Consider the following 14274-nt stretch of genomic DNA (forward strand, 5'->3'; position numbering starts at 1 on the left):
ATAATAAAAAAATTTAATTACACTTACCATGGACGTAAATGACCTGAGAAGATCGTCGATGATGTCACGCCTGATCTTCGCTGGACCGCTGTGCGCCCGGGGTGAGTCAGGCGCGACGGAGAAGGAGCGCGAGTTGCCGCGAATTTATTTTCGCGTTATTATTTACAGTATCTATGGCATATTTTACACCCATTTTTTTCACTGGTGTGGTTCAATATGTTCTCACAAGATGATTTATAAACATAAAACTGTTGTCAATGTATATTGTATCCACATATTAGTGTCACATTTGCACAAAAATGTCTTATTTCACAATAAAATATACTATTTCTTATGATTTATTTCCATTATATACACTCACTTATTCTGTATTTACATGTTTTGGCACCAGTCTTGGACATTTAGAAGTCATCAAGACTGTGATACTCGTTGAAACATCGGACATGGCACAGAGGGACCTGACGCGCTGTGCACCAAGTCATCACCATTTTTCTTTTCTGTTCCCTCTTGGTTGTTGACCAGCATACTACACACACACGCTGGCCTACTGCACGCTTTCCAGTTGGTGGTAAAAACCTGAGATTGTGTGTCAAAAAGGCATCCCTGAAAGCGAGCCTGGGTGTTGGAGCATGGTGCAATACCGGGTTCAGAATGGGCCTCTGTACACCAGGAATTACTTTGCCAAACTTCTGTAGTAATTGTGTTACTACAGTAAAATTGAATGCACAGAAATTTCATTTACCATCTGTTTTGACAAAATACGTATTGTAACTGTTCAGCATTATTACATCAACAAGGTGGAAAAACATCTTCTTGGTCCACTTCACTGTTTTCTGTACACACTCTACTGCCCCTACCATCATATCACATTTATCCACCAAACGCATGTTGATGTTATAGTCCAAAACACAATCAGGCTTATAGATTATTTGTTTTGTCGTTCTGTTCACCTTGCCACTGTCCACCATTGTACCATCGTAAACGGTGGTCAACATGTTCACCTCACGCCTGTCTTTCCACTGCACTGAAAGCATTGCACCAGTTTTTCTTAGCTCACAATCACCAACCTGCATAGCAGTGTGAAACACTGGCATTTTCCTTTGTTTTGCCTTCACTGTGCCACACACACCAGTTCTATTATCAAGCAAGAACCTGGTTAGCAAGGGACTGGTATAATAGTTATGTGTATAATATGTGGCCCTTGTTCAGATATGGTGCAAGCAGTGACTTCACCACACTACCCGAGAAGCCATGATTGTTATTAGCAGGAATGTCTACACTTGTACCTGTATACATTATCATGTGTAACACAGTTCCTGTTTCACAGTCACAGAGTACACAGAATTTAAATCCAAATCTGAGGCGTTTTGAGGGAATATACTGCTTGAAGGCAGACCGTCCTTTGAAAAGCACAGTGGATTCATCAGTCGCCAGCTTCTGAGCTGGTACGTAGAAATCTCTGACTTTCAAACAAGTTCATTCAGGATGTGCCTCACCTTCCGAAGTCTTCAGTCTGGTCTTCATTATTTGCAAAATGAAGACACCTGAGGATTATCGCAAATCAGTCTCGAGACATATATTTCCCAAACAATGGTGTTGGAATAGTTTGGTCTTTGCTCCAATAATGGTCGAGTATGTGTTTGACACAATGCTTCATCAACATACACATACATTTCACCTAAAGTCGTATCTTTCCATTGCTGTAATCATGAAAAATCGGATAACTCCTCACCATTGAGATCAGTCGTATATTTGTTCGTTTCCTGAACAATATGCTCCATGAGCGACTCATCAAAATATGCAGTAAAGTAGTCCATTTCACACATACCTGTATTATATATCATGCCATGAGTCCCAGGAAAGTCAGTGGTAAGGCTCAACATATGAAAACCCATGTAAGGATGCCATAGAGCAGAAACAAGAGTACAGAATGTCTCTTCCTCAACAATTAAGAAAATGTGTGCAGCATGGGAAGAATTGCAAACCTTTGCTGAAACGACTCACCCAAATCAAGCTGCTGTAGGCCGTTGCCTTAACCTATTCAATGACACTGATGCATCATTACAGACAAATGTTAAAATGAAGGGATAAAAATGTCTCTTGACAAATTTGTAGTGAGACAAACAAGCACTGAACCACAACCAGGTCCTAGTGGTATTCAGGGAAAACGTAGGAGAGAGAGTACCCCAGAGAAAACATCACTGCCTGATGTGATAATGGAAGGGAACTCCCCTTCCAAACAGTAACAACTCTTCTCCCAACTCATCACCATCTTCCATACGCCATCAAGACCCCTCCATAAAGGTAAGATCAACTTAGGTACTGTATTGTAGTTAGAAAAAAACATTGTATTCAGTATAAAATGTATTTGTATGTTAATATTTTGGAGGGTGGGGAACGGATTAATTCAAATCCCTTTATTTCTTATGGGAAAAATCGCTTCGACTTACGATATTTTGAGTTACGATCCGTCTCTGGGAACGGATTAGCATCATAAGTCAAGGCCCCATTGTAATGGGTTTGTTCCCATTTCCAGTTATAACATCATTCATGTTGTTAACAATATCACCAATTCCTGCTCCCGAATAGCAAACCCTTAACTTGTTCCCCCTATCCTTGGCACAAAACATTTTAGCCAAATACCTCACCTGGGAATCTCCCACAATGAAAATTCGCTTAAGTACTCTCATTACTTTGTGAGCATCTTGAGGGACTTGCGCTCCCTTCGTTGTCTTCCCTTTCGAGGGACTAAGACCAACTTAAACTAAGAATACTTGATCTTTCCTCCATTATCACATACGATACATACATTTCCTTCCATTATTCGTAAGAAAGTAAGGACGGGTTTTGTTAGTCTGTACTCTCGGGTACGGCTTACAAGCAGCCCTACTGCTGCAATATGTTACCTAAAAATATTATCCTATATTCCGGGATATATTTATAAAAAATATTGGCCCTTCTGTGGATATGTTAATCTGTCAGTAATATTAACTCTGCTCTAGAATAGCTAATACAAAAAATGTATGTAAATATTATATAATTACTATTAGTAAAAAAAGTACCTGCACTGTAATATTACTTTTTTTCGAGGTGACACTGTACTGTAATAATACGTATAGCTTAACCAAATATTCTTTCCACAGGATAACAAGCCAGAGGAATGTTCAGTGTGTTATAACGATTATGATGACAATCAGCTACGGCCTCGTACACTGCCGTGCGGCCACACATTCTGCTCCCAGTGTATTGACAATGCTATCGAGAATGGTCAACTGACCTGCCCCAACTGCCGTGCCCAGCACGCTGCCACAGCTGCTACTCAGTTCCCAATTAGCTACGCTGTGGAGGCTTTTGTTAGGAAACTGAAAGATATCCAGCTAACACAAAAGAAAACTGTACCAGTAAAAAAGAAGTTACATTCCCTGGTGCAGGAGCAGAAGAGCAGCATCAGCAGCCTCATTACTAGCTGTGAAGAGGTACTGTCCCAGCTGGGGGAGTACCGGGGGCAGTTGGGGGACTGGAAGACTTGCCACCTTCAGCTCCAGGACAGACTCTATGCTCTGGTAGAGCAGAACAAGTCAGCAATGAAGCTCTTGGAACTGGAGGATACCAGTGTGGTGAATATGACAACACAAGGAGAGGAAGGGAAGACTCAGCTGCAGGCCATGTTGGGGAGCCTCGACACAGGCAACACCCCACAGGAAGTTTACACAACCATAGGCACAGCTGATGAGTGCAGCATGAAGGTAGAAGATTGGCTCCAGAAGTGCCGGGAACTCTTCCCAAATGTCAAGACTGTCCACACCTCAGTGAAGGTACGCTGCTGAAGGTCACATTGTTCTCACCCAACTGAGTGTAGTATTGCCTCTATATAAACACTTTTGACATGGAGACACATCAAGATGAGAGTTGACTTTATATATAGGAAATTTTTTGCTCTAACACCTGAAACATTGTTATTAATAAAGTCAACTGTCATCTTGGTGTTTCTCTACACTGTGGTCAGTGTAGAGAAACATTACTTATATTGTCAAATTACTTTACTCATTCTGATGCTTCATTATATATAGTCCAGTTACTTTACTCAGAGCCTGATGCTTCATTATAGTCCAGTTACTTTACTCAGAGCCTGATGCTTCATTATAGTCCAGTTACTTTACTCAGAGCCTGATGCTTCATTATAGTCCAGTTACTTTACTCAGAGCCTGATACTTCATTATAGTCCAGTTACTTTACTCAGAGCCTGATGCTTCATTATAGTCCAGTAACTTTACTCAGTGCCTGATGCTTCATTATAGTCCAGTTACTTTACTCAGAGCCTGATGCTTCATTATAGTCCAGTTACTTTACTCAGAGCCTGATGCTTCATTATAGTCCAGTTACTTTACTCAGAGCCTGATGCTTCATTATAGTCCAGGTTCCACTATTAATGTTTGTGTTGGTAATGACAGGTGCAGGAGACCATCAGGGAGGCCCTGGAGATGATGACGACAGAGACAGGTGCCACAGCTGACCCCGTACACCTGGGAGACTCAGCCTCCAGCATCATGGATAAAGTTCAGGAAATCACTTTAGAGATCCCCCAGAAGCAATTAACAGTAAGTTTTTTATTTTCTCACATAGGTCATACCACAAGATATTGAGTTGAGTTTTGAGGAGAGGAAGCCTGTTCTTAGGTTTATCGGGGTTCCCCAAGGTCAACTACTGACTTTCCTTAACATACAATCCACAATAGTTGCCTAACTCCTGGATAAATATTTACTGGTTGGTGAACAGAGGCAACAGGTGAAAGGCAACAGGAAACATGTTAACCATTTCTGTCCTGCATGGTGATTGAACCCGTGATCCTCTATTGAACCCGCGATCCTGGCTCCCCCTCACAGAGGCGCAGAGAGCGGGAGACACTCCACCAACCTTTCCAAAAAAGTGTACCTGGTTGATACCTGGTTGATGGGGTTCTGGGAGTTGTTCTACTCCCCAAGCCCGGCCCGAAGCCATGCTTGACTTGAGAGAGTTTGGTCCACTAGGCTGTTGCTTGGAGCGGCCCGCAGGCCCACATATCCACCACAGCCCGGTTGATCTAGCACTCCTTAGGAGAAACAATCTAGTTTCCACTTGAAGATGTGTACGGTTGTTCCGGCAATATTTCTTATGCTCGCTGGGAGGACGTTGAATCCAGTAAGACAGCGAACCAAATCAGACCACTGCTGGGTACGAAGAAAGTGAAGCCTTAAAATTGCCAATGAACTCCACAACAATGCCAGCACCAACCCCATGATAGTAGAGGGATGGGGGGGGGAGGGGGCTGGAGCTACAGGTCCAGCACCAACACACTGCCAGTAGAAGAGGGGGGCAGGAGCTATAGGTCCAGCACCAACCCCCTGCCAGTAGAAGGGGGGCTGGAGCTACAGGTCCAGCACCAACCCCCTGCCAGTAGAGGGGGGCTGGAGCAACAGGTACAACACCAACCCCCTGCCAGTAGAAGGGGGGATGAAACTACTGGTCCAGCACCAACTCCCACTGCCAGTAGAGAGGGGCTGGAGCTATAGGTCCAGCACCCACCCCCCTGCCAGTAGAAGGGGGCTGGAGCTACAGGTCCAGCACGAACCCCCTGCCAGTAGAGGGGGGGGGGCAGGAGCTACAGGGAGCTACACCAACCCCCTGCCAGTAGAGGGGGGGCTGGAGCTACACAGCCAGCACCAACCCCCTGCCAGTAGAGGGGGGCTGGAGCTACAAGTCCAGCACCAACCCACTGCCAGTAAAGGGGGGCTGGAGCTACAGGTCCAGCACCAACCCACTGCCAGTAAAGGGGGGCTGGAGCTACAGGTCCAGCACCAACCCCCTGCCAGTAGAGGGGGGGGGGCTGGAGCTACAGGTACAACTCCAACCCCCTGCCAGTAGAGGGGGACTGCAGCTGCTGGTCCAGCACCAACCCCCTGCCAGTAGAGGGGGGGGGGCTGGAGCTACAGGTCCAGCACCAACCCCCGGCCAGTAGAGGGGGGGCTGGAGCTACTGGTCCTGCACCGACCCCCTGCCAGTAGAGGGGGGCTGGAGCTACAGGTGCAGCACCAACCCCCTGCCAGTAGAGGGGGGCTGGAACTACAGGTCCAGCACCCACCCCTTGCCAGTAGTGTGGGGCTGGAGCTACAGGTCCAGCACCAACCCCCTGCCAATAGAGCAGGGCTGGAGCTACAAGTCCAACACCAACCCCCTGCCAGTAGAGGGGTCTGGAGCTACAGATCCAGCACCAACCCCCAGCCAGTAGAGGGGGGGCTGGAGCTACAGGTCCAGCACCAACCCCCTGCCAGTAGAGGGGGGCTGGAGCTACATGTCAAGCACCAACCCCCTCCCAGTAGAGGGGGGAGGGGGCAGGAGATACAGGTGCAGCACCTACCCCCTGCCAGTAAAGGGGGGCTGGAGCTACAGGTCCAGCACCTACCCCCTGCCAGTAGAGGGGGGCTGGAGCTATAGGTCCAGCACCAACCCTCTTCCAGTAGAGGTGGGCTGGAGCTACAGGTCCAGCACCAACCCCCTGCCAGTAGAGGGGGGGGGGCTGGAGCTACACATCAAGCACCAACCCCCTCCCAGTAGAGGGGGGGGGGCTGGAGCTGCAGATCCAGCACCAACCCCCTGCCAGTAGAGGGGGGGGGGCTGGTGCTACTGGTCCAGCACTAACCCCCTGCCAGTAGAGGGAGGCTGGAGCTGCAGGTCCAGCACGAACCCTCTGCCAGTAGAGAGGGGCTGGAGCTACTGGTCCAGCACTAACCCCCTGCCAGTAGAGGGGGGCTGGAGCTACAGGTCCAGCACCAACCCTCTTCCAGTTGAGGGGGGCTGGAGCTACAGGTCAAGCAGCTACCCCCTGCCAGTAAAGGGGGGCTGGAACTACTAGTCCTGCACCAACCCCGGCCAGTAGAGGAGGGCTGGAGCTATAGGGACAGAACCAACCCCCTTGCCAGTAGAGGGGTGGCTGGAGCTACAGGTCCAGCACATACCCCATGCCAGTAGAGAGGGGTTGGAACTACTAGTCCTGCACCAACCCCTGCCAGTAGAGGAGGGCTGGAGCTATAGGGCCAGCACCAACCCCCTGTCAGTAGAGGAGGGCTGAAGCTACAGGTCCAGCACCAACCATCTGCCAGTAGAAGGGGTCCTGGAGCTTCAGGCCCAGCACCAACCCTCTGCCAGTAGAGGGGGGCTGGAGCTACAGGTCCAGCACCAAACCCCTGCCAGTAGAGGGGGGCTGGAGCTACAGGTCCAGCACCAACCCCCTGCCAGTAGAGGAGGGCTGGAGCTACAGGTAAAGCGCCAACCCCAAGCCAGTAGAGGGGGGCTTGAGCTACAGGTCCAGCACCACCCCTCTGCCAGTAGAGGGGGGGCTGGAGCTACAGGTCCAGCACCAACCACCTGCCAATAGAGGGAAGGCTGGAGCTACAGGTCCAGGGCCAACCCCCTGCCAGTAGAGGGGGCTGGAGCTACAGGTCCAGCACCAACCCCCTGCCAGTAGAGGGAAGGCTGGAGCTACAGGTCCAGGGCCAACCCCCTGCCAGTAAAGGGGGCTGGAGCTACAGGTCCAGAACCAACCCCCTGCCAGTTGAGGAGGGCTGGAGTTACAGGTCCAGCGCCAACCCCCTGCCAGTAGAGGTGGGCAGGAGCTACAGGTCCAGCACCAACCCCCAGCCAGTAGAGGGGGGCTGGAGCTACAGGTCCAGCACCAATTCGCTGCCAGTAGAGGGGGGGCTGGAGCTACAGGTCCAGCACCAACCCCCTGCCAGTAGAGGATGGCTGGAGCTACAGGTCCAGCTCCAACCCCCTGCCAGTAGAGGGGGGCTGGAGCTACAGGTCCAGGGCCAACCCCCTGCCAGTAGAGGGGGGCTGGAGCTATAGGTCCAGAACCAACCCCCTGCCAGTAGAAGGAAGGCTGGAGCTACAGGTCCAGGGCCAACCCCCTGCCAGTAGAGGGGGGGCTGGAGCTACAGGTCCAGCACCACCCCTCTGCCAGTAGAGGGGGGCTGGAGCTACAGGTCCAGGGCCAACCTCCTGCCAGTAGAGGGGGGCTGGAGCTATAGGTCCAGTACCAACCCCCTGCCATTAGAGGGAAGGCTGGAGCTACAGGTCCAGGGCCAACCTCCTGCCAGTAGAGGGGGGTTGGAGCTATAGGTCCAGCACCAACCCCCTGCCAATAGAGAAAAGGCTGGAGCTACAGGTCCAGGGCCAACCCCCTTGCCAGTAGAGGGGGGCTAGAGCTGGAAGTCCAACACCAACCCCCTGCCAGTAGAGGAGGGATGGAGCTACAGGTCCAGCACCACCCCCCCCCCTGCCAATAGAGGGGGGCTGGAGCTACAGATCCAGCACCATCCCCCTGCCAGTAGAGGGGGGCTGGAGCTACAGGTACAGCACTAATCCCCTGCCAGTAGAGGGGGGCTGGAGCTCCAGGTCCAGCATCAAACCGCCCCCCCCCCATGACAGTAGAGGATGGCTGGAGCTTCAGGACCAGCACCAACCCCCTGCCAGTAGAAAGGGGCTGGAGCAACAGGTCCAGCACCAACCCTCTGCCAGTAGAGGGGGGCTGGAGCTACAGGTCCAGCACGAAACCTCTGCCAATAGAGGGGTGGCTGGAGCTACAGGTCCAGCACATACCCCATGCCAGTAGAGAGGGGTTGGAACTACTAGTCCTGCACCAACCCCTGCCAGTAGAGGGCTGGAGCTATAGGGCCAGCACCAACCCCCTGTCAGTAGAGGAGGGCTGAAGCTACAGGTCCAGCACCAACCATCTGCCAGTAGAAGGGGTCCTGGAGCTTCAGGTCCAGCACCAACCCTCTGCCAGTAGAGGGGGGCTGGAGCTACAGGTCCAGCACCAATCCCCTGCCAGTAGAGGGGGGCTGGAGCTACAGGTCCAGCACCAACCCCCTGCCAGAAGAGGAGGGCTGGAGCTACAGGTCCAGCGCCAACCCCAAGCCAGTAGAGGGGGGCTTGAGCTACAGGTCCAGCACCACCCCTCTGCCAGTAGAGGGGGGGCTGGAGCTACAGGTCCAGCACCAACCACCTGCCAATAGAGGGAAGGCTGGAGCTACAGGTCCAGGGCCAACCCCCTGCCAGTAGAGGGGGCTGGAGCTACAGGTCCAGCGCCAACCCCCTGCCAGTAGAGGGAAGGCTGGAGCTACAGGTCCAGGGCCAACCCCCTGCCAGTAAATGGGGCTGGAGCTACAGGTCCAGAACCAACCCCCTGCCAGTTGAGGAGGGCTGGAGCTACAGGTCCAGCGCCAACCCCCTGCCAGTAGAGGTGGGCAGGAGCTACAGGTCCAGCACCAACCCCCAGCCAGTAGAGGGGGGCTGGAGCTACAGGTCCAGCACCAACCCCCTGCCAGTAGAGGATGGCTGGATCTACAGGTCCAGCTCCAACCCCCTGCCAGTAGAGGGGGGCTGGAGCTACAGGTCCAGGGCCAACCCCCTGCCAGTAGAGGGGGGCTGGAGCTATAGGTCCAGAACCAACCCCCTGCCAGTAGAAGGAAGGCTGGAGCTACAAGTCCAGGGCCAACCCCCTGCCAGTAGAGGGGGGCTGGAGCTACAGGTCCAGCACCACCCCTCTGCCAGTAGAGGGGGGGCTGGAGCTACAGGTCCAGGGCCAACCTCCTGCCAGTAGAGGGGGGCTGGAGCTATAGGTCCAGTACCAACCCCCTGCCATTAGAGGGAAGGCTGGAGCTACAGGTCCAGAGCCAACCTCCTGCCAGTTGAGGGGGGTTGGAGCTATAGGTCCAGCACCAACCCCCTGCCAATAGAGGGAAGGCTGGAGCTACAGGTCCAGGGCCAACCCCCTTGCCAGTAGAGGGGGGGCTAGAGCTGGAAGTCCAACACCAACCCCCTGCCAGTAGAGGAGGGATGGAGCTACAGGTCCAGCACCACCCCCCCCCCCCTGCCAATAGAGGGGGGGCTGGAGCTACAGATCCAGCACCATCCCCCTGCCAGTAGAGGGGGGCTGGAGCTGCAGGTCCAGCATCAAACCCCCCCCCCCCCTGCCAGTAGAGGATGGCTGGAGCTTCAGGACCAGCACCAACCCCCTGCCAGTAGAAAGGGGCTGGAGCAACAGGTCCAGCACCAACCCCCTGTCAGTAGAGGGGAGGCTGGAGCTACAGGTCCAGCACCAACCCCCTGCCAGTAGAGGGGAGGCTGGAGCTACAGGTCCAGCTCCAACCCCCCCCCCCCCCATCCTGCCAGTAGAGGGGGCTGGAGCTACAGATCCCACACCAACCCCCTGCCAGTAGAGGGGGGCTGGAGCTACAGGTCCAGCACCAACCCCCTGCCAGTAGAGGGGAGGCTGGAGCTACAGGTCCAGCTCCAACCCCCCCCCCCCATCCTGCCAGTAGAGGGGGCTGGAGCTACAGATCCCACACCAACCCCCTGCCAGTAGAGGGGGGCTGGACCTACAGGTCCAGCACCAACCCCCTGCCAGTAGAGGGGAGGCTGGAGCTACAGGTCCAGCACCTACCCTCTGCCAGTAGAGGAGGGCTGGAGCTATAAGGCCAGCCCCAACCCCCCGCTAATAGAGGGGGGCTGGAGCTACAGGTCCAGCACCAACCCCCTGCCAGTAGAAGGGGACTAGACCTACAGGTCCAGAACCAACCCAATTTCAGTAGAGGAGGGGCTGGAGCTACAGGTCCAGCACCAACCCCCTGCCAGTAGAAGGGGGCTGGAGCTACAGGTCCAGCAGCATCCCCTGCCAGTAGAGGGGAGCTGGGTCAACACATCCAACACCAACCCCGTGCCAGTAGAGGGGGGGGGGGTGCAGGAGCTGCAGGTCCAGCACCAATCCCCTGCCAGTAGAGGGGGGCTGGAGCTACAGGTCCAGCACCAACCCCCTGCCAGTAGAAGGGGACTGGAGCTACAGGTCCAGAACCAACCCCCTGCCAGTAGAGTGGGGCTGGAGTTACAGGTTCAGCACCAACCCCACCCTGCCCGTAGAGGGGGCTGCCACTACAGGTCCAGCACCTACCCCCTGCCAGTAGAGTGGGGCTGGAGCTATAGGTCCAGGACCAACCCCATGCCAATAGAGGGGGGCTGGAGCTACAGGTCCAGCACCAACCCCCCCTGCCAGTAGAGGGGGGCTGGAGCTATAGGTCCAGCATCAACCCCCTGCCAATAGAGGAGGCTGGAGCTGCAGGTCAAGCACCAACCCCCTGCCAGTAGAGGGGGGCTGGAGCTACTGGTCCAGCACCAACCCCCTGCCAGTAGAGGGGGGCTGGAGCTACAGGTCCAGCACCAACCCCCTGCCAGTAGAGGAGGGCTGGAGTTACAGGTCCAGGACCAACCCCACCCTGCCCGTAGAGGGGGCTGCAGCTACAGGTCCAGCACCAACCCCCTGCCAGAAGTGGGGGGGGGGGCTAGAGCTACAGGTCCAGCACCAACCTCCTGCCAGTAGAGGGGGGGCTGGAGCTACAGGTCAAGCACCAACACCCTGCCAGTAGAGGGGGCTGGATCTAGAGGTATATCACCAACCCCCTGCCAATAGAGGGGGGGGAGGTCTGGAACTACAGGTCCAGCACCAACCCCCTGCCACTAAAGGGGGGGAGGTCTGGAACTACAGGTCCAGCACCAACCCCCTGCCAGTAGACGGGGGCTGGAGCTACAGGTCCAGCACCAACCCCCTGCCAGTAGAGTTTGGCTGGAGCTACAGGTATATCACCAACCCTCTGCCAATAGAAGGGGGCTGGAGTTACAGGTTCAGGACCAACCCCACCCTGCCCGTAGAGGGGGCTGCCGCTACAGGTCCAGCACCTACCCCCTGCCAGTAGAGTGGTGCTGGAGCTATAGGTCCAGGACCAACCCCATGCCAATAGAGGGGGGCTGGAGCTGCAGGTCCAGCACCAACCCCAGTGCCAGTAGAGGGGGGCTGGAGCTATAGGTCCAGCATCAACCCCCTGCCAGTAGAGGAGGCTGGAGCTGCAGGTCAAGCACCAACCCCTTGCCAGTAGAGGGGGGCTGGAGCTACTGGTCCAGCACCAACCCCCTGCCAGTAGAGGGGGGCTGGAGCTACAGGTCCAGCACCAACCCCCTGCCAGTAGAAGTGGGCTGGAGTTACAGGTCCAGGACCAACCCCACCCTGCCCGTAGAGGGGGCTGCAGCTACAGGTCCAGCACCAACCCCCTGCCAGTAGAGGGGGGGGGCTAGAGCTACAGGTCCAGCACCAACCTCCTGCCAGTAGAGGGGGGCTGGAGCTACAGGTCAAGCACCAACACCCTGCCAGTAGAGGGGGGGCTGGATCTAGAGGTATATCACCAACCCCCTGCCAATAGAGGGGGGGAGGTCTGGAACTACAGGTCCAGCACCAACCCCCTGCCACTAAAGGGGGGGAGGTCTGGAACTACAGGTCCAGCACCAACCCCCTGCCAGTAGACGGGGGCTGGAGCTACAGGTCCAGCACCAACCCCCTGCCAGTAGAGTGTGGCTGGAGCTACAGGTATATCACCAACCCCCTGCCAATAGAGGGGGGCTGGAGTTACAGGTTCAGCACCAACCCCACCCTGCCCGTAGAGGGGGCTGCCGCTACAGGTCCAGCACCTACACCCTGCCAGTAGAGTGGGGCTGGAGCTATAGGTCCAGGACCAACCCCATGCCAATAGAGGGGGGCTGGAGCTACAGGTCCAGCACCAACCCCCCCTGCCAGTAGAGGGGGGCTGGAGCTATAGGTCCAGCATCAACCCCCTGCCAGTAGAGGAGGCTGGAGCTGCAGGTCAAGCAACAACCCCCTGCCAGTAGAGGGGGGCTGGAGCTACTGGTCCAGCACCAACCCCCTGCCAGTAGAGGGGGGCTGGAGCTACAGGTCCAGCACCAACCCCCTGCCAGTAGAGGGGGGTGGAGTTACAGGTCCAGGACCAACCCCACCCTGCCCGTAGAGGGGACTGCAGCTACAGGTCCAGCACCAACCCCCTGCCAGTAGAGGGGGGGGGCTAGAGCTACAGGTCCAGCACCAACCTCTTGCCAGTAGAGGGGGGCTGGAGCTACAGGTCAAGCACCAACACCCTGCCAGTAGAGGGGGGCTGGATCTAGAGGTCCAGCACCAACCTCCTGCCAGTAGAGGGGGGGCTGGAGCTACAGGTCCAGCACCAAACCCCTGCCAGTAGAGGGGGGCTGGAGCTACAGGTTCAGATCCAACCCCCTGCCAGTAGAGGGGGGCTGGAGCTACAGTTCCAGCACCAACCCCCCTCCTCGTTGAGTGGGGCTGGAGTTACAGGTCCAGCACCAACCCCTTGTTAGTAGAAGGGGGCTGGAGCTACAGGTCCAGCACCATCCCCCTGCCAATAGAGGGGGGTTGGAGTTACAGGTTCAGGACCAACCCCACCCTGCCCACATGGGGGCTGCAGCTACAGGTCCAGCACCAACCCCCTGCCTGTAAAAGGCGCGGCTAGAGCTACAGGTCCAGCATCAACCCGCTGCCAGTAGAGGGGGCTGGAGCTACAGATTCAGGGCCAACCCCCTGCCAGTAGAGGAAGGCTGGAGCTAAAGGTCCAGCACCAACCCCCTGCCAGTAGAGGTGGGGGGGGGGTGCCTAGAGCTTCAGGTCAAGCAGGAACCCCCTGCCAGTAGAGGGGGGCTGGAGCTACAGGTCCAGCACCATCCCCCTTCCTGTAGAGGAGGCTGGAGCTGCAGGTCAAGCACAACCCCCTGCCAGTAGAGTGGGGGGGGGGGGGGGCTGGAGCTACAGGTCCAGCATCAACCCCCTGCCAGTAGAGGAGGGCTTGAGCTACAGATTCAGGGCCAACCCCCTGCCAGTAGAGGGCGGAGTGGAGCTACAGATTCAGGGCCAACCCCCTGGCTATAGAGGATGGCTGGAGCTACAGGTCCATCTCCAACACCCTGCCAGTAGAGGTGGGGGGGGGGGCCTAGAGCTTCAGGTCTAGCAGGAACCCCCTGCCTGGAGAGGGGCCTGGAGCTACAGGTCCAGCACCAACCCCTTGCCAGTAGAGAGGGGGCTTGAGCTATAGGTCCAGCATCAACCCCCTTCCAGTAGAGGAGGGCTTGAGCTATAAGCCCAGCCCCAACCCCCCGCTAGTAGAGGGGGGCTGGAGCTACAGGTCCAGCATCAACCCCCTGCTAGTAGAGGAGGGCTTGAGCTATAAGGCCAGCACCAACCCCCCGCTAGTAGAGGGGGGCTGGAGCTACAGGTCCAGCACCAACCCCCTGCCAGTAGAAGGAGACTAGAGCTACAGGTCCAGAACCAACCTCATTCCAGTAGAGGGGCTGGAGCTACAGGTCCAGCACCAACCCCCTGCCAGTAGAGGGGGG

General features: G+C 55.6%; 2 protein-coding genes across 2 annotated transcripts in view; both read left to right on the plus strand.

Annotated features, from left to right (window-relative positions):
* LOC138352980 (tripartite motif-containing protein 59-like) overlaps positions 1-3827 on the plus strand; it is a 42366-nt gene extending 38539 nt beyond the window's left edge. Inside the window, exon 3 of the mRNA XM_069305644.1 lies at positions 3144-3827. Within this exon, the coding sequence (XP_069161745.1) occupies positions 3144-3827 (684 nt within the window). The remainder of the gene's footprint in view (positions 1-3143) is intronic.
* A 646-nt stretch (positions 3828-4473) lies between these two features.
* Positions 4474-14274, plus strand: part of LOC138352844 (uncharacterized) — a 37155-nt gene continuing 27354 nt past the window's right edge. Inside the window, exon 1 of the mRNA XM_069305401.1 lies at positions 4474-4598. Within this exon, the coding sequence (XP_069161502.1) occupies positions 4482-4598 (117 nt within the window). The 5' untranslated portion in view covers positions 4474-4481. The remainder of the gene's footprint in view (positions 4599-14274) is intronic.

This window comes from Procambarus clarkii, chromosome 55, assembly GCF_040958095.1.
Source record: "Procambarus clarkii isolate CNS0578487 chromosome 55, FALCON_Pclarkii_2.0, whole genome shotgun sequence".
NCBI classification, from domain to species: Eukaryota; Metazoa; Arthropoda; class Malacostraca; order Decapoda; family Cambaridae; genus Procambarus; species Procambarus clarkii.